General features: G+C 37.4%; 1 protein-coding gene across 1 annotated transcript in view; it reads left to right on the top strand.

Moving 5' to 3' along the window:
- Nucleotides 1–24,291, top strand: part of LOC145687659 (uncharacterized) — a 50,842-nt gene that overhangs the window by 26,065 nt on the left and 486 nt on the right. Inside the window, exon 5 of the mRNA XM_081761119.1 lies at nucleotides 211–337. Within this exon, the coding sequence (XP_081617245.1) occupies nucleotides 211–337 (127 nt within the window). The remainder of the gene's footprint in view (nucleotides 1–210; nucleotides 338–24,291) is intronic.

Raw genomic sequence — 24,291 nt, forward strand, 5'->3', positions numbered from 1 at the left:
GAGAGGAATTGCCCCTTTCCCTTGTCCTACCATATTTTCAATCATATGTATGTGCTAGGTGTAAACATACCACTCAATATTTTTATTCCATTAGAAACAATCGTTATATAATATAGTAAAACTATTTTTTAAATGCAGATTAAAATTAAAATATTTGATATTACTGTTGAAGTAACTGCTTTTAATTTTTAAAATTTATTTCCAATTTAGTACTACTTCAGTCGCTGGAGTGTTTGGAATGTACTCGAATTCTGTCTCGAAGATGCTCAACGAATAGTATTCCAGAAAATATTTGGCAAAAAGTGTTACGACTTGAAACTACAAGAGATTCATGCAGGCAAGTATATTTTCAATTGTAATTTGTAAACTGGGCTTAAGGAATGCTTGGGCCTTTCTTTGGACTGATTGTACACTCCGCATCAAAAAATTGCGACAGCTAACGCCGTGCAGTCAGGCCACCCAATATACACCTTCTTATCTCATAATCGTGTCGGGTAAAGATATCCCCTTTCTCTCCTTCTCGCTTCTCTCCCATACTAAAATTAGCTAACAACATGAGCGCAATTCTGATTTCAAACTACACATATATTAGTTTCGATAAAAATGAAATAACAAAACCAAGACGAAACAAGATTCATAAGTTGATGTAGGGAGAAACTGAAACGCACACAATGAAAAGTTGAAACCAATGGATGTCTTTTACACAGTGATTCAAAAATGAAGCACAGAGAGAGAGAGAGAGAGAGAGAGAGAGAGAGAGAGAGAGAGAGAAAGAAGAAGAAGAAGAAGAAAAAAGAAAAGGGTGAATAGATAAAACTGTGGAATTCAAACGTAGTAAGAAAAGAACCTAACATTATAAAGTTCCGTTTTCAGAAATTCAACAGTAATATAGAAATAACGTTGTTCTCACATATTTTTTCAGTACTATTCGAATATATAGAGGGTGCTTTAAAAATTCATTATGCCACTTTTATAATGGACAGCATACCCAATTTCCAGTAGAACTGTGTATCTCCCAGGCACATTTAGGATAATGTCAAAAGTTTAACACACATGCTTTGTTTCCGAGTGATTCGATTGCAAATTCGGTAGTGTTCATTGGACGTACTGATCCAAAAAAAAAAAAAAAAAAAAAAAACATTCTAATATACCCAATAAATAGCGTTAGTCACATCCTCTATTTTAGACTACTAATGCAATCTGAACGAAAAGAAAAAATAGAAGAAAAGAAAAAATAGACGAAAAGAAAAAGAAAGAAAGAAAGAGAAAATTGAAGAGTGCTATTTTACTGCTAAATTTCTATCAGAAATACCCTATATTAACAGTCCAAACTATATCGTAATGAAAAGTTACAAATGTTCGAATGGAAAAGTTTATGTTCCTTATAGATGTAGCATGTCTCAAATTTCAACGTGAATAAAACACATTGAATTATAGGATGGAGACACATTTTGTGTCGAACTAGTATATTTAAAATTTTGTTTTCAAATAACCAAAGAGGTTACCATTTTCTAGTCTTCTCCGAAGATTTATCTGTTCCGAACATCCAACATTTATTTCATCTCTTCCGGATATAACATAAATTGCACAGATAGAATGAACACGCTAAGAGCTCAAACGGATCATCGTGTCAGTCGAATAATGTTCGTCAGGTTATAGACCACCACTGGGTCGAAGATTCAAATCTTTAGTGATCCGGTAATTCGACTGAGACTCGGTAACGCAGAGGACAAAAAATATATTTTACTTATTTTCGTGTGTTTAAACAGTATTTCTGTCAGAGATGACCAGGACTGGAGATGTTATCCCCAGAGCACGAAAAACACAATGCCGAAGTTAACAGTTAATTAGATTCTCCAGACCCGGTATATCGAGCTCTTGCTCTCTTTTAACTTTGGAACATGAAGTGTATGTGTGTATGAAAGAGAGAGAGAGGGGGAGAAGTGAAAGATGCAAAGACAGGATAGGGACGTCAAGAAAGAGAGAGAGAGAGTGAGGGGTGACAAGTATAAATATGAAACATCCTTATCATTGCAGCGTATGATGTAGAACGCACACACAGTTTACTCGTATTATCGCCAGTGATGCTTTGTAAGCTCTCCATCAGAAGAAATCTCTGTTTGCAGCCATTATTTTATGCGAAAAAATCATACTTCCTGATGGGGAATCGAACCAATATGTCCCATTTGGAAGTCTAGCACGCTACCATTACATCACCGATTGCTTTAGCCAAACTTTGTTTAAGAAATGGTGTAGTGTTTCTTTCTGAGAACGATAACACGAAAAGTGTATACTGCAGATCAATGATGTCTTTGGAATGTTCTGGTAATTCCCTTGCCCTTTCCCAACCAACATTCGTAAATCGTCTGTATTATGATACAGTTGTTTGCATCCACATTCTTATGTATTGCTTGTCCAGTATAAGAAGTCGATTTTCATAATCGTTTTGTAAAAAGTTAACTTTGGCGTGAACAGGATTCGAACCTACGTTAGATAGCTGCATTATTCGTAAGGCCATTACGTTACCCCTACACTATGAGTTTTATTATTACCTTCTTGGTAAATACAAAATGGACTCAACTAGCTGAGTCTATACAAGAAAATAACTAGACATACAATAAAAATTACCAATTCTGGGTCTTTTGGAAATGAGTAAACGACGAGTCCAAAGGTGGAGTGGGACAGTGGGTCAACAGCGTGAAAGCCACTGCGTCCCACCATCCACCATGACTCTGACCCATCGACTTATTCTGCCTACCGACCTACTCTGCTCACTGCAGTAGACAGCATCTTCTGAACACTGGCGAATTTGTCTACGTTTTACTTTCAAGGCCTCCATTTTCCTTCCTTTTTCATTTGTTTCTCTTTACTCACCTGTGATGAGTATATCTAAGTGAAAAAAGAACTTCAGGCACTTTTGGATATTGGTATTTGTAATTGTAATAATAGCAATAGGACTTATACTACTTAAGAAAATACATTTTTGAAACATTGTAATATATAAATTATAATATATAACAATTGAATGTAACTTTGTGTGCCTGATCATCACGGTCAAATTGCGAAGTTAAATGAAAAGACTTTTGGTATATAGTTAGGCCTTAACTCAAACTGGGATGTTATCATATCATTTTCATTATAATACATATTCTAAGGGGATAGCGGGATCCGAATGTTTGCAAAAAATGAGTATATCTCAGACCGTATACTGCGGAGCTGAAACTCAGTATATTAACTCTTTATTGAAAATTAAAAGAACGTGTTCTAACTTTAATTAAAAACTTCCTTTATGGTTGGTTTGAAAAAATAATGGAAAACGATCGATATTAGTTGAGAAACAAGCTGAGAAACAAAAAATACAGTGCTTTGCTTCATATATCCGTTGCTTTTTACTATAATAGTTGCTGAAGCTAATGTTTATTATATGGAGTGCTTAAGGCACAGAACAATCAACCCATAACGTTCTGAGAAAAATAGACATAAAATTTGTACTATGAACTTAATTACACGGAAATTTTAAGTTTGGACTGTACGCATAATTATATTGAAAATTTTACACTTTTTTCCCTATACGTTGATCTAGTTATACTTTGATTTGAAACTTTCAAATTTCATTCCATATTTCACTCAAAAGTATCTGTAATTCAACAAGGAAATAAGGATATATGATAATATATTTAAAATTCATCGTAATTTGACCCACAAGAAACACTTTACCATTTTATATCGTAAAGGTTAGATCCACCGTTATTGTAACAGAGCGGTGCTTGAGCGATTGACTGTAGAAACTGAGACTCCAATTAGCTAGGATTTCACAACTTGACTTTATTACAAGTGTAAACTCTTTAGTCAGTAGAGAAGAGGCCGTGGATCATGTGCCAGAGTTGATGACGATGTGTTTTGGTGGTTCAGAGTGGGTCACAGTGAGTGAGAGTTGTTCATGATGGGTGGTGGATCGGAGTGAGTCATGGTAGGTGGTGGGCCAGAGTGGATCATGGTGGGTGGTGGGTCAGAGTGGTTCACGGTTAGTCGTGCGTCACGATGTGTGGTGGGTCAGTGAGTCGTGGGTCAAGTTTTAATTGACCAACACCATCTCTGGACGCGTCGCTCCGAAAAGGTATCGGTGCCCTATTAAATCACTATTGTCGGTTTACAGAAATTTACTGTTATTACTGGAAATTAATGCTATCATTCATTTTGAACATTTTAAAAGCTCGTAGTTTCTAATGTATTAAAGTTTTATTTCTTATCGATAGTATGAAACATTGCAAATAGTTGTAAATTTCCATAACTGTTCTCCAACTGGATTTGTATACAACTAAAGTTAGTTTAACCAAGTTTAACAAAAAGTCCAAAATAAGCCTATTAAAAACAGCTCTTATTTGTAAACTAGCTGAATATACTTATTCTTCGCATGGGGGCTGTATTTGGAAGGCAACGCCTGTGGAGTATCACTATTCATTTGAGCGACCACGAAAACTATGGATCTGACACTAATATCGGTCATTTTGGGCTACTTTTATATGTCTCGGTATCCCCGATCCCGCTGACCCCTGACTCGCATACAATCGTAGCTGAATTTGCAAGTCATCGCTAATGGAAGTGTCTCCATTCATCTCAGCGACCGCGAAAACTATAGATTTGATACGAATATCGGTCATTTTGGATTACTTTTACATGTCTCGTTATTCTCCCCCTGGTGACTTCGGCCCGCAGCGGAATAGGATGAGTTTGGAAGTTAATGCGATCAGAGTTTCACCATTCGTTTTAGCGATCGCAAAAACTATGAATTCGATGCTAATATCGGTTATTTTCTACTACTTTTACATGTCCAAGTAAACGCCCCCCTAAGTCCCCCTGGTTCGAATAATAAAAAAACACTTCGCCTTGGTCTGGGGCCTGAAGCAAGGTATCCGTGACCAAAATTTGGCAACTCTCGGAAAAATTGTCTGGTCCCCAGGCCGGTGCCGGTAAATGTTACCGTGAGGGCCCCCCTGGTTCGAAATAAAAAAGACGCTTCGAATTGGTCCTGGACCAAGATACCCATGGCCCAAATTTGGTAATTCTCGATCTACTCGTCTGGTCCCAATGCTGCACAGAGAGATACATACATACAGACAGACAGACACACAAACAAACTCTTTATTTTATTTATATTAGAAGAATACATAATTACAGCTTTTGGTTGTTGCAATGGTCTGTCCAAGCGGCTAGATAAACCATAACGACAAAAACTGATTCTCCTATATGAAAAAGAGCTTGGTAAGGTGAGTGTGGGGGCGCCGAATTCTACTTCGGCCCGGGCGCCGAAAACTCTAGCTACGGCTCTGCTCTCAATTAGTATTCATTCTGCACAAATTACTTTCTTTTTCGTATATTGTTCGCTGAAACCTCTTTAATATTAAACGCTGTGTTCTAGATTTCCATCTATCAGAAGTTACATTCCCCTTGGACATACAATTTTAAAAGTACAAAATCACACCTGTAAAAACTGAAAACAGACCATATAAACGTTAATGAGAACTGGGCGGTGTCGTGACTCACACACGTCAAATTTACTATGTTTGACGTGTGAACACGTTACAACTGCTTCTGTGGTTAAAGTTAGAAGGATGACTAACATTAACACACACACACAAAATGTGTGTGTGTTTTTGAAAGAAAATTGTGCATGTCCTACGATTTATTAAGCTCAAATAGAGTAAACAAATTATAAGAGCTGTTCTAAATAAGTGAAATTAATGTTTTCTATTATACGGTATTTTAGACCATATATGGTGCTTTATTTATTTATAAAATAATGAAAGGTAATGCATTAAGAACACTTGTCTCATAAATAAAACAAATCTTAATGTTGTTGCCAAAATAATCTTTAAGATATGTAGAAATATATTCCGAATACGATTTTCACTGTCTTGAGTGAGTATGTTGAAAGGTCAAGGATGCTAAGATAATTGATTTAATGATCGCGAATACGGTGTCGAGATGATGATTTAATGAAATTATCCATCTATTAAAATGCTACAATACCAATAAAAACGTGTTTTTTTACAAAGGGTTACGCCCTGTTTGAGGAAAGTAGTGTGAGAGAACTGAGGTTTCAAGGTCTGGGGATGGTCTAAGTGCTGGAGTATACATTTATTCATTTAATTGCTGGACTTAAGAAACTTTGCGTTCCCTAACATTTGGCGTGGATAAGGAATGATTACAATTGACAAACACTAAATACAGTGATACATGTTAATACATACAGTCATGCAGTTGTTATGAATTGCAGAAAAAATAATAAAAATAATGAAAATGAGGTTTTCAGTATGTATGATAGTTACAGAAAAACACACATAATAAACATAAGAAGGAAACTAGAACATGTATGAAAAGAGACAAATTTTGAAATAAAGACAAAAGAGAAAATATATGTTTTTAATATATGAGTTGGTGATTAGTGTTGATGGGAGTGAAGCATGAAGTGAGGTGCGATGCACAGGACAACACAAGGGATTAAATGTTAACAGACGAATGTTATCTTCTTGTCTAGGGGGACTCTAGGCTATGATGAAAGATGTCGGGAACACAAGTTAGTTGACAGAGGAAATCACTGTGCGTGAAATGATGGGAATATGAGAGGACGATGAACGGGAGTAATGTAATCATTGATAAGCAAAAGTGAGGGATCATCGGGTAATGATATAGCGTGAAAAGAAGGAATAATGGAGTGTGTACATATCGTGAAGATCTGGGATGTAATGCTAAGTATTGTATTGTGTCAAAGAGAAGGGGATAGTGAGCTTGAAAGCAGCTACGGATGTAGGAGTGTCGGAGCGTTTCAAGGTGATATTGCAACGTTGGGAATGAGATATGGGAATAGAGGTCACGTGTTGGGCTAGGCAATGCTATACGAAAAGCTATCCGGAAGGCGTGTCGTTCAAGGACAAGTAGTTTATTGTAGAAAGTGTCGGAAGCAGCGATCCAAGCTGTGAAGCCATACGTTAAGGTAGGGCGCAGAAAGACCTTGTAGGTGTTTAATACAGTAGAAGGTGTTAGGCCCCACGTTGTACCCACGAAACGTTTAAGCAAATTTAATCTATTATAAGCCTTTGTCGTTATGGTTTTAAGATGGTGCATCCATGTATGGTGAGTGTCAAAAGTGATGCCTAAGTAGGTTACTGTCCTAGTAGCTTGCAACGGAACCTGATCAACATGCAGGGAAAGACAACGTCGATTTCTGCGTACTTTAGATGTCTTCTTCCTCAGGATGAAGACTATGGCTTGTGTTTTAGTAGCATTAATTTTAAGTTTCCAGTGTCTACACCATCGGCAAAAGTAATCTATGGCGGTTTGTAAGATGCGGTTGATATGTTGAATGGATGTGCCCAGAGCGAGAAAAGCAGTGTCGTCTGGATACTGGAAGGCATGAACGGAATCTGATAGGCGTGTCATGTCAGCTACAAACAGAATGTACAATAGAGGTGAGAGAGCAGAACATTGAGGGACTCCTGAGACTAAGAAGATCGGGTGAGTTAGGCAATTTCGGATGGCTACATAGGTAAGACGGCCGGAGAGAAAGTTAAAGACAAGGCGTATGTACGCGATAGATAGCTGAAGCCGGATAAGTTTGTAGATAAGTCCAAGATGCCACACTTTATCAAATGCTTTTTCCAAGTCGAAGAGGACGAGGCATGATGGGTGCACTGAATTATAGTGTGTGCTAATTATGCTGGTGAGGCGTAAGACTTGGTCATTAATAGAAAAGAAAGGGCGGAAACCTGCTTGACTGAGAGGTAGGATGTTCCTGTGTGAGAGATAACTATGAAGGCGTATAGAAGAATGCGCTCAAGAATCTTGCTAAATGTTGTTGTGAGTTTAATCGGCCTGTAAGACGATAGTTCATGAGGTGGTTTATGTGGTTTCGGAAACATTAGCGTTTTGAAGTCTTCCAAGACATAGGGAATTATCCAGTACGCAGAATGAAAGTGAAAATGTTTGCAAGAAGAAGTATTAATATAGAAGGACATTCTCGAATCTGGCAATACGTTATATTATCGAGTCCTGGTGCTATATTTCGTTTATATAGTATGGTATCGGTGATCTCCGTGACGGTGATGGGTGGGGTAACAGGTTGATTTGGATTGAGAACATGTAGATGACTAGGCTGTAAGAATGGGGTAGATGGGTTTACTCTATCAGCAATGTGTGGCCGGTCCTTGGAGGGGGTGGAGTGAAGATTGTCTGGAGGTGATCGGCAAAAGCATTTGCTGTGTCTGTATCTGTAGGAGCAGCGGAGTTTCTGATCAGTACGGGATATGGAGTGTTGCTGGACTTGCCTCATAGAGCGTTGAATCTTTTCCAGTACTTAGTGGGATGACTGGTGTTTGATAGGTTATTGCAGGTTTTAACCCAACATCTGAATTTTTACGCTTTGATGTAGTTGTGCACTGTCCGTTACAGTTGTTTATGATGATGTAAAGCTTCAGGGTTTCCGGTGCGAAGGTAATCTCTGAAGAGTTGGAGGAGTGGGATATCATAGTCAGTTAGTGTGGTGGTAGGCGTGATTGGTATGGAATGCTTTTACTGGTTGGAATAGAAAGTTTACTGGCTTCCTGGATGGTAGTGGTAATAGTATCCATTGTAGCGTAGAGTTCATCTTCGGTAGTGGGTGATGTGAGATGTGCCGTATGTTGAGTCAGATAGCTGCGATAATCGGTCCAGTTTGCTTTATCGAAGCGATAACAAGTACGAGAAGGCATCTGCGATCGAGGTGACGTAGTGGGTTGTATCTGGAGCGTAAGATGAACAAAAGCGTGATCACTACCTATTGTATCGAAAAAATTAATGAGACTATGGGTGGAGAGATTAGCAGAGTTGGTGACAATGTCAGGTGTTGTGTTGGAAATGGGTCGAGTAGGCTTTGGGAGAGGATGTATGATCCCAGATGTGTGCGTAGTTATAAAAGCTTCGAAATTGACACGATCTAGTTGTGACTGACTATGAAGATTAAAGTCGGCCATGATGATATAGTGACGGTATGTGTTTGAAATATACTAAACAAACTGAATCGGAAGAGGGTGACCAGGACGTACGTAAATGGTTGCAAACGTGATGGTGAGAGATTTGAAGTATACAGTGGTGATGAGATGCTCAGGTAACAGATTGATGGTATAATGGTGTCGACGATAGGGGAGATGCGGGGGGAAACCAATTGCTACGCCTCCATTTGCTCGTTGTGCTGGCATGTGACTGTATGCTCTAAGGATGGTGTAGCCTGGTATGCGACATGGAGTTATTTTTGTCAACAATGTTTCGTTTAGCAGAAAAACTGTGATATGTTCCTTCATGAGAGTTTCAAACAGGAATTTATTTGTGGAGAGTAATCGGATATTCAAGTACAGGAAGTTTAAAGCCATAGCGAAACAGTGATTATCCGAGGTGAGTGATTGGAGATGTATGAAAGTGAACTGTATTACCAGAATAAGTAGCTGTGAAATTGAGATGGAATGTTGATTTAGCTGCTAGAGTAATTTGTTGTGGAATGTGTGGCCTTATGAAAGGATGAATATTTTGGAGTGACAGAGTAAAAAAGGTGAGCAATTGATTCAAGGTGACAGGAGCGTTAGTGGCAGGCGGAGTTGAAGAGGCTACAGGTGCTGTACGTAGTGGTACAACAAGTTCAGGATGAACTGCTGTTGGTTCCGGCTTTGCTTTACACTTATAACTGTAAGTGGGGTGGTTATCGGGACATGTGGAGCACTTTGCTGGCTGGTGTAAATTGGTACAGAGCCGTGTTGAATGGGGTCCGGCACAGTAGCCGCACTTATAATTGTGTTTATATTCAGATGTGGTCAGATGATTCCTGACAACGCTCACAGCGTACTTTCAATGGTGCTAACGATCGCGAGGGTTAAGCTCTATGTTTTCGATGATAAATGTATGCTCCATGTGCAAGTAGGTCGTCTATCGTCTCTTGATGGGGAGTAAGAATTCGGACCATGTAGGTGGGCCCACGGTCGTTACGAATCCTAAGCACTTTAGTAACAGAGTAGCCATCGAGTTTCAGTTAATCATGAATTTCATCATCTGTGTATGACGGATCTATGCCCGGATAACCACAGAGAGAAGTGAGGATCGTCGTGGTGGAGGTGGTTGTTTGCGTGCTGATTCGGAAAGGCGAGTGATCTCGGCGTTGGCCCCAAAAGTATCTATTGGTACTTCGTTACGAACGGTGGTGTAAAGATCAAGGTCTGCTGTTTTGAGAATGTAACCATTCCGGGTATGAACTATTTCCTTGAGAGCTGCGCGTGTTAGATATTTCCGTAATTGAAGTGAGACAAACTTCTCGTTGGAAAACTTGATGTCGTAATTACGAAGTAATATGGAAAAAGTTGATGAAATAGGTGAACTGGATTATGTTGATGCTCCTATATCCATAATGTCAGTACCGGAATTTTCCTGGTGATGTTTTTACTTTGGAGGTGAATCCTGAACACGTGAAGCATAACTGTCTTTAGACTGAAGTGACCTAGATCGGACGGAGGTTGTAGATTTAATAGATGCAACTGAAGTATGAGAATCTCTTCGTGTGCGAAAGGTTGTAGCGGTTGTCTGCGTCTTTGACGATTCCTTCCGTGGCCTCACCTTCGTGGGACACACAGGAGGTTCGTCAACAGACAAAAGGAAGAGAAGTATGCCGACTGCTCGTGCGTTTGCCAGAGGTGGGGCGTGAATCCGTCATCTTTAAAGACTGTCCGTTGGGCAACTGCCGAAACTAGTGTATATATGATGTGAGTAATCTCAAGGTGGGACTACCCGTTTGGATAGTAATCCAGGTAAGACAGTTGCCCTATTAATGCAGTGACACTGTACACCCTTCGCTGAGATAAGTCTGATGAACAGTGTCCTGTAAAAACGCGGAGAAAAGTCCAGGATCAGGAGTAGGAAGGTTTCTACAAAAATCGTCACCGTTCTAGGTAGATGGCGCTTCAGAGGCAAAATCTCTGGAAAAGTATGATAAAAACGCTTTTTTAAGGGTGCGGGAATAGGCTTAACTTCACAATTCTTTATTCATAAATTATTTTATAGGAGCAAAGATATCTCTTCTTGCAGCCATTAGAGGTTACACCCTCTCTTTGGCACAGATTCTTGAAGGATTTCTATTGATGATAAGATAAATGAAGATGAGCTAAGTGCAGAAAGTATGAAGATAAGGATTAGTAATCATATAATAAGTCACAATTTATATTAAAGAATAATGTAAAGTTGAGTGCTGATATATGATTAAGATGCTAAGTGCTAATAGGAATTCGAATACATAGAATAAAGGACAATGATGATTATGATAAATGAGGTGAAGTACTAACACGGCACAAACAGAGTTTGATTAGTGAGACAGATGCAGTTTTAAATTTTCTCTCCCGGGCGACTCGGGACTAATGAACACATGGGGAAGCCCTTGTTAATGGTGAGGATCTAGTGCTGAGATGGAAAAAGAAAGGTGTGGTATATGATGATAAATGACGTATATTATATATATATATATATCCCTTTCAGCCGCAGGAAGGTGCTCGTGTTTCACATATAGAGATACAAAAATATTTAAAGGTGAATGTTTGTATGGATAGGCTGCGTCAGTAAAAGCGTAGGTGTGAAGGATGTCCAAGAAAAGTGGATGGCCTCTTTGGATGCGAGAGCTGATGTATCTCAGGCGAAGTTGTGCGAGATGCTCGGGGATCTTTGGAAAATGTATATATTCGTATGTGAGCCACGTTGGGTATGGAAGTTTAATTCGATACGCCAGTCGAATAGCATGTCGTTCCAGTATGCTGAGTTTTTCATAGAAAGAAACAGAAGCATTGCACCAAGCGGTATGCCCAAAAGTAAAGATCGCATGGAGTAATGCTTTATATGTATGAAGCAAAACATCGGCTTTTAATCCCCAAGATGTTCCTGTGAGATGTCGCAAAAGATTTAATCTAAGATTGGCCTTGTCCGTTAGTTTTTTCAAGTGAGCACTCCAGCTGAGCTTCGAATCGAAAACCGCTCCTAGATAGGTAGCAGTGGTGGAAGGGCGTACATGATACCCATCAACAGTTAGTTGTAAGAGAGTTGGGTTTCTATGGACTTTGGAACGATGCTTAGTTGGTAGAAATACCAGAGCTTGCGTTTTCTCGGAGTTGATCATTAGCTGCCATTTCTTGCACCACTTGACAAAATTATCGATTGTTGTTTGTAAAGCAATGTTAAGCTGATGTACAGTTTTGCAGAGAGCAAGAAAAGCTGTGTCGTCAACATATTGAAAAGTAAAGACATTACGTGGTACAGAAGGGATATCCGAAGCATACTGTATATATAGTAAAGGACTGAGAGCTGATCCTTGGGGTACTCCAGTAAGAGGAAAATCAGCCAGAAGAGTGCCGTACCAACTGTAACATAAGCTATGCGATTTGAAATTAAAGAATATATTAGCCTGAGATAGCATATAGGAGGATTAAACGACTGCATTTTTTTAATGAGGCCATAATGCCAAACCTTATCGAATGCCTTCTCTAAATCCATGAGAATGAGACAGGATGGAAAAGCTTTGTAATATTGATTAGTAATTATTGAGCTGAGACGAAGTAGCTGGTCATTTATAAAAAAAAAACAGGGCGAAATCCCGCTTGATAAACAGGTAGCAGAGAAGTGGCGTCAAGGTACTTATGGAGTCGGCACACTAGAATTTTTTCCAGTATCTTACTGAAAACGGAGGTGAGTTGGATTGGTCTGTAAGAAGCTACTGAATGTACAGGTTTATTCGGTTTATGGAACATGCATATTTTGCACTTTCCAATCTGAGGGGTAAAACCCGGTTCTGAAGATGAAATTATATATTGTGACGAGGAGCAACAAGGGAGATGGCGGGGCTTCTTTGATATGTCGGTAAGATATCGTATCGATTCCAGGTGATGTATTCCTTTTCCGTTTTAGAGCAGAGTGCAGTTCATCGACAGCGATGGATGAAGGAAAAGGATGAACTAGGTCAATGATATGCTCCGTGGAAAGTTGTAATGCAGGAAGACAATAGATGTCTGTCCGTTCACAACTTTTGGAAACAGCTGTAGGGGTAAAAACGGCGTTTGCTTTGTCTGCGTCAGAGAAAAGAGGAGTACCGTCGGCTATTATATGATAGGTGATTTTAATGCTTTTGCCAACAACTTGGTGAAACCGCTTCCAATAGCGAGGAGGATGTGCTTCCTCGGATAAGTTGTTACAAGATTTTATCCAGTTTCGACGTTTATAAGGAACAAGATAATTACGCGCCGCTCTTTGCCATTGGTGATGTAGACGTAAATATGCTTCGTTTCCAGTTCTATAATATTCTCGAAGGTGTCGGCAAGCTTGCAGTATGAGTGGAACATATGTCGGCGGTTATTTTGGTTTGTGCGGATGTACTTGTTCGGTTGGAATATGATGCTTAGGACTAGTTTGTATTGCCGTAGTGTTAGTTGTGAGACAGGAAGCTAACTCGGTTTCATTAGTTGGAGGAATTCACTATGAAGCGCACAGTCAAGCTCTTGCCGGAAAAGAGACCAATTTACTTTCAGGACATAACGAGGTGCGATTTCTTGGAGTGGTCGTTGTCCTCGAGTTAGTGTTAGTTTCGCTGGATGGTGATCGCTCCCAATTGAGTCTAGAACTTCAAGCTGGCAGTCAGTAAGAAGATTCAGAGATGTAATGACAACATCAGGTGTAGTGTGACTTATCGGTCTGGTGTGCGAAAGAATGACATGAAGATTGAGCTGGAGATTGTCAGTTAAATACTGTTGAAAAGCTGCTTTTTTCGCGATCACTACGACTATGAATGTTAATGTCCGCATGTTTCGATAATTATTGGCAATGTATCCGAAATACTCTAGCGGGATAGGTTGTCGTGGTCGAATATAGGTCGTACTAAAATTGATGACTCTGCAGGGAAAGTATATAGAGCGAAAGAGGAATTCTGGGAAAGTACTAAAAGCTGGCGGGTTATACGATCGAACTGGATACTTTGGGAAAAAAAGCCTATTGCAACTCCGCCTTGCGCACGAGCCAGGTGATCATGATAGTTATGGCGTTCTAGTTGATAGCCAGGAATGCGGGCTACCATGCTCGGTTTTAAAGCAGTTTCATTAAGCGCAAAGACATTGATATGTTCCTCCAACAACATTGCTTCTAATAACTGTTTATGCTGAGAAAAGGATCGAATATTGACAAATAAGAAAGTAGTCCCCACAAAGAAAGATACAATGCAGATTGTACTAAACAGCAGTTTTCAGAGATCCAATATGAAAATGGACATAGTTGTTAGAATACGTTGCATGTAGATTGATATGGAAGATGGATTTTGCGGCAGAAATGATGTGGTGAAGAATATTGGCTCGCTGAAAGGGAAATATATTTTGAAGCACCAGACTTATGTAGCGGAGAAAATCTTCGATTGTTAGCGATGGTAAGATGGATTGGTTTGGTTTAGCTGTCGTGTCAGTCGTTTTTAGCGGTACTGTTAGCTCCGGATGCTCGGAAGTTGGCTCTGGTTTAGCTTTACAGCAATAACTGTACGTTGGGTGAAGTCCACTGCCACAGGTGTTACACTTGGGTGGTCCTGTTAAGTTTGGACATGGTTTGGTTTCATGTAGACCCGATCAATATCCGCGCTTAGATGGATTAGAGCAATTCGCTGTAGTGTGGTCATTGTGCACATGACATTTTTCGCAGCGTATAGTTAAAGGTCCCTGAGTTTTAGGTGGTTCGACACGATGTATTTTCTTATAAATTGTTGCACCGAATCGAGCAGATAATCAATAGTCTCCTGTTGCTTATAAAGCTCCCGGACCATGTAGGTCGGACCATTATTATTTCCAATACGAATGCATTTGTCTACTGGAATCCTCTCCTGTTTTAGCTCCTCTTGGATTTCAGCATCGGTAAGTTCAGAGGAAACACTCCTAATACAACCGATAGAAATGGTAATCTAAAATATCTTCCCTTTATGATACCCCTTGCCGATATTTATCAAGACGTCTTTCACGTTTGTCTGTAAAGGGACAGTACAAGTGTTGTAAAGAATGACAAGGAGATTCATGCTCATATGTGAATGATGCGCTGTGTAGAGAGCGCAGTTTCAGCTAGTCTATATACTAAAATGCTAGGTTTATATGTTTGTCTCCAAAGAAAACTTAATATGTTTGTCTCCAATCCTTTCGACAATGAGATCTCAAAAACCACAAGTGCTAGACGCATGACGTTTTCACTGGTGGATTTCAAATTGTGTATAGATTGTCCAATTCTCCTTGACTATTTAAAAAAAAACATGGCCGTTATTTCCTTATTACATTTTTTAGGGTACACTGGGAGTGTTGAAATTTGAAAAAGTAAAGTATCATATCCTACGAGTTATACGTTCCCATTAGTGTTGTAAAATTTCCGGAAATTTTGTACCTGTTGGTAAAAGACCGTTTTTCCGGTTTTTTCCCGGAGAATTTGAAAAAATTGGGAAATAAAAATCTTTGTTATAGGTTAATTGTACTAGTAATAGAGTCGTTTTATTTTCGAACGTAAAAAATGTAAGTTGAGAAATTTCAATATTGCGAATATTTAAAAAAGAAGCGTTCGAAAATAAAATTGTGGTAACAGAACATTTACAGTTGCATGCACATCTACTATCATGAAGCGTTTCTGTTGCAATAAATAGAGGCTCTTGAATGAAACAGTTCTTAATGTGCTCTTTGATCTGCTGAAATTTTGCTAATATTAACCAAATTATTTCTTCAAAGAGAAGGCAGTTGGCAAATTTCACTAATACTCATGCACTAAGACATATAATTACTATGATTTAATATTCTAATATAGACAGACTTTTTTTTAATAAACTTTACGTACCAAATTTTATACGTTAACAACAACTTGTTTTCTAGTGCCACAAATTATCTATAAGATGAAAGTAACTATATTTGTATCTTAACAACACTTGAACCACCAGACTGCCCTCGATAAAATTTTCAACATAAATGACGCTTTTATCATTTCACTTTGAAGATGCCACTTGGAGGAAGGAAGGGGGGATATATATTGAAAATGACCGATATCGGTACCGAACCCATTGTTTTTGGGGTCATGAGATGAACAGTAACACTTACGATGCTATTTAAATTCAAATTCATCGCCGTAACTTGGGGTAGGGAGAGGAGGTAGATATATAAAAAGACCGAAAATTGCAGATACTAATGTCGAATCCATAGTTTTCGAGGTCACTGAGATAAACAGTGACACTTCCGATGCCGTTTAAATCCAAATTCAACTTCTATTAATACTCCTAAAGGGAGAGGGTGACATGTAAAAGTAATTGAAAATGACCGATACTAGTTCGAATTCATAGTTTTTGGGGTCCATAAGTTCATTGGTGACAATTTTGGTGCCCTTTATGTCCAAAATGAAACATTCTTCCCGTGCAAAGAAGGGTATTCTGCTAGTCTTTAATAATAACGAACGCAAATTTCAAATGCTAAATTATTTAATATATTTCTCGAGGCTCAAATTTACGCACTTGTACACTCCGCATCAAAAAATTGCGACAGCTAACGCCGTGCAGTTAGGTCACCCAATATACACTTTCTTATCCCATAATCGTGTCGGGTAAAGAGAGCCCCTCCCTCTCCTCCTTTCTTCTCTCCTATACTAAAATTAGCTAATAACATGAGCGCAATTCTAATTTCAAACTACACATGTATTAGTATCGATAAAATGAAATAATAAAACCGAGACGAAACAAGATTCATAAGTTGATGTAGGGAGAAACTGAAACACACACTGAAAAATTGAAACCAATGGATGTCTATTACACAGAGATGAGGCAAAGAGAGGGAGAGAGAGAGAGAGAGAGAGAGAGAGAAGAGGAGAGAAGAAGAAAAAGAAAAGGGAGAACAGATAAAACTGTGGAATTCAAACGTAGTAAGAAAAGAACTTAACATTATAAAGTTCCGTTTTCAGAAATCAAAAAGTAATATAGAAATAACGTTTGTTTTCACATATTTTTCAGAAGTATTAGAATATATAGAGGATGCTTTAGACATTCATTGTGTCCCTTTCATAATGGATAGCATACTTAATTTCAAGTAGAAATGTAGATCTTCGAGACATTTCTAGGATAACGTCAAAAGTTTAACACACATGCTTTGTTTCTGCGTGATTCGATTGCGAATTCGGTAGTGTTCATTGGACGTACTGATCCAAAATAAATTCTAATGTATCCAGTAGATAGCGTTTGTCATATCCTTTATTTTAAATTGGTAATCCAAACGGAACAAAAAGAAAAAAGAGACGAAAAGAAAAAAGAAAAAAATAGAAAATTGAAGAGTGCTATTTTACTGCTAAATTTCTATCAGAAATACCCTACATTAACAGTCCAGTGTATCGTAATGAAAAGTTACAAATGTTGGAAAGGAAAAGTTTATGTTCCTCTTAGATGTAGCATGTTTCAAATTTCAACATGAATAAAAGACATTGAATTATAGGATGGAAACGGATTTTGTGTCGAACTAGTATAAATAAAATTTTGTTTTCAAATGACCAAAGAGGTTACCATTTTCTATTCTTTTTCAAAGATTTATCTGTTCCATACATCCATCACTGATTTTATCTCTTCCAGATATAACGTAATTTGCACCTATATAATAAACACGTTAAGAGATCAAATGGATCGTCGTGTCAGTCGGATGATGTTGTTTAGGTTATAGACCACCACTGGGTCGAGAATTCAAATCCGTAGTGACTCGGTAATTCGACTGAGACTCGGTAACCCAGAGGATGAAAACAAGAATTTTTTTTATTCCCTTGCGTTTAAACAGTATTTTTGTCAGGGATGACCAGGACTGGGGATGTTATCCCCAGAGCACGAAAAACACGCCGCCGAAGTTAACAGTTAATTAGATTCTCGAGACCAGGTATATCGGGCTCTTGCTCCGTTTTGACTTTGGAACATGAAGTGCTTATGTATGTGAGAGGGAGCGAGGAGGAGAAGTGAAAGATGCAAAGACAGGATAGGGAAACGTCAAGAAAGAGAGACAAATATTAATATGAAACATACTTACCATTACAGTGTATGATATAAAACGCGCACAGCCTTTTAAGTAAGTAAGTTCTCCATCAGAAGATAAATCCTTACAGCCATTATTTTATGCGAAAAAAATCATACTGCCTGGTGGGGGATCGAACCAAATTTTCCATTTGGAAGTCTGGCACGTTGCCACTACAGCACCAATTGCTTTAGCCAAACTTTGTATAACAAATGGTGTAGTGTTTCTTTTTGAGAACGATAACACGAAAAGTGTATACTGCAGATCAATGATGTCTTTATAATGTCCTGGAAATTCCCTTGCCCTTTCCCAACCAGCATTCGTAAATCGTCTCTATCATGATACATTTGTTTGCTTTCACATTCTTATGTATTGCTTGTCCAGACTGATGAGTCAATTCTTCACAATTACTTCGCAAAAAAATAATTCTGGCGTGAACAGGATTTGAACATACGTTCGACAATGGTATTATTCATAAGGCCACTACGTTACCTCCTACATCATCATGACATCTGAAATTAAAGCTAAACATTACTTACTTTAGCTCTGATGTTTGGAACAAACCAAAAAAACACAACGAAATCGACTTATTCGACGGCCTAAAGAAAAATTAGTGGCAACTGAAAAAAGGGTAAACATACAATCCAGGAAGAATTACAGAAATAAAACATATTTTGCAGTAATTACGTAGTGCAAGTTTAAAAGTACGTGAATAATAATAATAATAATAATAATAATAATAATAATAATAATAATAATAATAATAATAATAATAATAATAATAATAATAAATTTTCACATTTACAGTACAGTAGTTTATTATTATTATTATTATTATTATTATTATTATTGTTATTATTAACATCAATTACCCGCTTCGTTGAGTTAAATTGAGACAAAATAGTAATATGTTCCGTTACTCAGTCACTGTTTAGGATTACTAAAGTGCTCTTTGATACCGGTCATTTTGGATGTGTTTTATATAACCCCTCCCCACCCTATGTTGTGGGGCACGGCATCTGCTGTGTCATTCTTGATCTCAGCGAGCCGGAAAACTATGAATTCGACACTGATAAAGGTTATTTCGATCATTTTTATGTCTTCCCCTCCTCCAAGTTGAGGGGCTGAATTTGGATTTAAACAGGATCAGATGTGTCACTGTTAATCTAAGCGACTCCAAAAATTATAGATTCGCCACTTACACCGGTAATTTTTCGTTCTTTTTTAAAGGTCGTTCACCCTCCCCATCTCTTAAGTTACACCGTCAAAGTGATATGTCAGAAAGCATCTCAGCTTCGAACTTCATCTATGTTGAAAATTTAATCGAGATCAGTCGGGTGGTCAAGAGTGATGAAGTCACAAAGACAGTCACTTTCATTTTAATTTTTTTACATATATCTCCCTCTCTCCGGCCCTACGTTGCACTGTCAAACTGACATGATAAAAGCCGTCCCAGATCCGAACCTTATATATGTTGAAAGTTTGACCGAGATCGGTGTGGTGGTTCAAGAGTTATTACGTTTTATTCGTTTTTATATATCAACCCTCCTTCCCCTGCTGCCCCTAAGTTTTACCGTTAAAATGAAATGATAAAAAAAGCTTCCAGGGCCCGAACCTTATCAATGTTGGAAATTTGACCGAGATCGGTCGGGTGGTTCTAGAGATTAGGAGTCACAAACATACATACTTTCAATATTATAAGGTATTATTATTATTATTATTATTATTATTATTATTATTATTATTATTATTATTATTATTATTATTATTATTATAACTTTTGATCCTGCAAATTACTACAAAATATGTTTTATTTCTGTATTTTTTCCTCGATTGTATGTTTTTCCTTTATCAGTGGACACTAATTTCTCTCTAGGCCGTCGAATAAATCAATATCGTTGTTCACTTTGGTGCAAATAACGTTACAGAAAGAAGTCGGTTCGTTCCAAAGATCAGTGCTAAAGTAAGTAATATTTGGCTTGTAATTTCAAATGGCATGATACTGTAGGGATAACGTAATGGCCTCATGAATAATACAGCTGTCAAACGTAGGTTCAAATCCTGTTCACTCCAAAATTAATTTTTTACAGAGTGATCGTGAAGAATCGACTTCTTGTACTTGACAAGCAATACATAAGAATATGGAAGCAGACAAATGCATAATGATAGAGACGATTTACGGATGCTGGTTGGGAAAGGGCAATGGAATTACCAGGGCATTCCAAAGATATCATTGAACTGCAGTATATACTTTTCGTGTTATCGTTCTCAGAAAGAAACACTACACCATTTCTTAAACAAAGTTTGGCTAAAGCAATCGGTGGTGTACTAGTAACGTGCCAGACTTCCAAATGGAAAATCTTGGTTCGATCCCCCATCTGGCAGGAAGATTTTTCGCATAAAATAATGACTGCAGACATGGAGAACTTACAGGGCATCATTGGCAATAGTTCGAATAAACACTGTGCGCGTTCTTTATCATACACTGTAATGATAAGTATGTTTCAGATTAATATTTGTCTTTCTTTCTTGACGTTTCCCTATCCTGTCTTTGCATCTTTCACTTCTCCCACTCTCTCCCTCTCACACACACACACGCATGTCATGTTCCAAAGTTAAAACGGAGCAAAAGCCCGATATACCTGATCTTGAGAACCTAATTAACTGTTAACTTCGGTGGCGTGTTTTTTGTGCTCTGGGAATAACATCCCCAGTCCTGGCCATCTCTGACAAAAATACTGTTTAAACGCAAGGGAATAAGTAAAATCTTGTTTTCATCCTCTGGGTTACCGAGTCTCAGTCGAATTACCGGGTCACTACGGATTTGAATTCTCGACCCAGTTGTGGTCTATAACCTAACCAACATCATCCGACTGACACGATGATCCGTTTGATCTCTTAGCGTGTTCATTCTATCTGTGCAAAATACGTTATATCCGGAAGAGAGAAAATCAATGCTGGATGTTCGGAACAGGTAAATCTTCGGAAAAGACTAGAAAATGGTAACCTCTTTGGTTATTTGAAAACAAAATTTTATTTATACTAGTTCGACACAAAATTTGTTCCCATCCTATAATTCAATGTGTTTTTTTTTTTTTTCAGGTTGAAATTTGAAACATGCTACATCTATGAGGAACATAAACTTTTCCTTTCCAACATTTGTAGCTTTTCATTACGATACACTTTGTACTGTTAATATAGGGTTATTCTGAAAGAAATTTAGGAGTAAAATAGAACTCTTCTATTTTCTCTTTCTTTCTTTCTTTCTCTTTTCTTTTCCTTTTTTTTTTTGCTTTTTTGTGCTGTTTGCATTAGTAGTCTGAAATGGAGGATATGAATAACGCCTTCTACTAGGTTTATTAGAATGTATTTTGGAACAGTAAGTCCAATGAACACTACCGGATTTTCAATCGAACCACGCATAAGGAAATCATGTGTGTTAAACTTTTAATATTGTCCCAGATGTGTTTTGGAGATGTACAGTTCTACTTGAAATTGAGTATGCTATCCATTATGAAAGGGACATAATGAATGTTTAAAGCATCCTCTATACTGTATATTCGAATACTTCTGAAAAAATATGTGAAAACAAACGTTATTTCTATATTACTCTTGAATTTCTGAAAACGGAACTTTATAATGTTAGGTTCTTTTCTTACTATGTTTGAATTACACAGCTTTTTCTGTTCTCCCTTTTCTTTTTCTTCTTCTCTCCTCTTCTCTCTCTCTCTGCCTCATCTCTGTGTAATAGACAATCATTAGTTTCAATTTTTCATTGTGTGTGTTTCAGTTTCTCCCTACATCAACTTATGGATCTTGTTTTGTCTCGGTTTTGTTATTTCACTTTATCGATACTAATACATGTGTAGTTTGAAATAAGAATTGCGCTCATGTTGTTAGCTAATTTTAGTATGGGAGAGAAGAAAGGAGGAGAGAGAGGGGGTCTCTTTACCTGATACGATTATGGGAAAAGGTGTATATTGGGTGGCCTAACTGCATGGCGTTAGATGTCGCAATTTTTTGATGCGGAGTGTACAATGTAGGTGTGTATGTGTAAATAAGACCATCTCTCTTTTTTAGTTGTTCGAAAAATATACAAATAATAAAGAATGATTTTTACCAAAAATCAGGAAACTATAAGTAAAATTAAAGCCTGTTGCTTTAAGTATTCTTGCTGCTAGCGAAGTACATTATATATATGCTGAAGACACATAACAGCAAATAAGATTAGCATCAGGAGAAGAAATAGTTTTTAAATTATAATTTCCGATTTTTGCCAATATTTCCGAACAAAAGATTTTTTCTAATGGGTTCAAAGTTTCCGGTAATATTACACAGCACAAGGAAGATACTATCTACATAGGATATATATATATATATATATATATATATATATATATATATATATATATATATATATATATATATATATAGTGAAACCTGTCTTTAGCGGAATCGAGCGGGACTTGCAAAAATTTCCGTTAAAGTCAGGTTTCCGCTTAGTGGAGGTAGACTTTTTCTTTCTTAAAAAAAAACAAAAAAAAAATGCTTATAAAGGGGCATACTGAGAAAACATATTGCTGTACGTACATTGTTCGATTACAGTACTTCTTTCTTCTATGAATAAATACACAAAAAAATTAAAATGAATACAAAATATGCTATGCACATGTTTTATTTATTTTTCTAATAGCCAAGCAGGGTTTTCTGTGTACATTGCTGCTTGGCTGCTTGACTTTCCGCATACACTTTAGCCTGAGAAATTATACTAAGTGAATGAGAATCATATTTTCGTAAGGCAAATTTTTGCAGTTCCTTTAAACTTCTGAGAGAATCTTGATAGGTATTTATTCTACACTCTTCTTGGAACTCTGTGTCGTATCCCTCTTCTTCCTCTATCTCGTTTTCTTCTTTCCGACATTCCGTATGATTCTTGATTAAGTTGCGGGGATTAAGGACAATTTGCGGGGGTGAATGTGAGTAGTGGTTGGGGAAGGTCAACACTGTCCAGAATTAACAAAAGAACGAACATTTTATCGCAGACAGTGTAATGTATATGTCTCACAGAATGTCTAAACATCTTCTAAACGCTGTAGTCCGGAACTCAGAATTTTCCGTTAAATGTTTATTTTTCTTTCCGTTGTCCGCGTAACACAGTTTCCGCTTAATGAAGGGAGTTTTACACGGTTTGTACTCCAAAATTCATGGGACCGTGAAATATTTCCGTTTAAGACAGTTTTCCGTTTAATAAAGGGTCCGTTGAAGACAGGTTTTACTGTATATATATATATATATATATATATATATATATATATATATATATATATATATATATATATATATATGATTTTAACATAATGGTATTAACTAAAATGATTTTGGCCCCGTTATTTTAACACGTCCCTTTCATAAGTTTGCTTAAGATAATTTAAATGTGTCTACATTAATTAGTCTAACTAGGATTATATTTTAGTATCTTTTGTGGGCATAGCTATTTTCTATCAGTGCTAACTTTGAAGGAGTGGTGCACATATTTTTGTTGCTACTAATTTTCCCTATTCTAATACAAGAAACGTAATAGTTTTCATTTTAAAACCATAATGTAGTAAAATATTAGAAAATTTCAATTTTTCTCAAATGTTCCGTTTTTTCCAAGTTCGGGAAAAAACGGTAAAAAACTGTTTTTTACGCAAAAATTTCCGGTTTTTCCCAAGCGTTTACAACACTAGTTCCAACAGAACATAGTTGTATACAAGGGTTGTATATCTCTCAGGCGTTTGTTTCAAGGCCGAATGATAACGAAAGACGATGGATAACCATTTCTACAGTCTAAGATGAATCTTTATCGTTCGGAGTGTTTTACCCAATTAATACCATATATCACTGCCATTGCAATTAATTGTGTATGTATTGTATTTGCTTATTACATACTGCATACAAGAAGAAAGAAAACACTAATTATACATGAATTAGAAACTCCAACCGGAATTAGGCTCAAATCTTGCAAACGGTGCGAGATATGGAAAAAAAAAATCGAAAAAATTTCCCCTTTATGTTACCACTTGCCGATTTTTTAAATCAAGACATCCTTTACTTCTATAATAAAAGAACATGTACATTGTACTGATGTTGTGAGTTGCTCATATGTGAATGATGCTCTGTGTAGAGAGCGCAGGTTCAGCTAGTACTAATTTATTTATTTATTTAT

Source organism: Thermobia domestica, chromosome 6 (genome assembly GCF_964235325.1).
Source record: "Thermobia domestica chromosome 6, izTheDome1.hap1.1, whole genome shotgun sequence".
In the NCBI taxonomy this organism is placed as follows: domain Eukaryota; kingdom Metazoa; phylum Arthropoda; class Insecta; order Zygentoma; family Lepismatidae; genus Thermobia; species Thermobia domestica.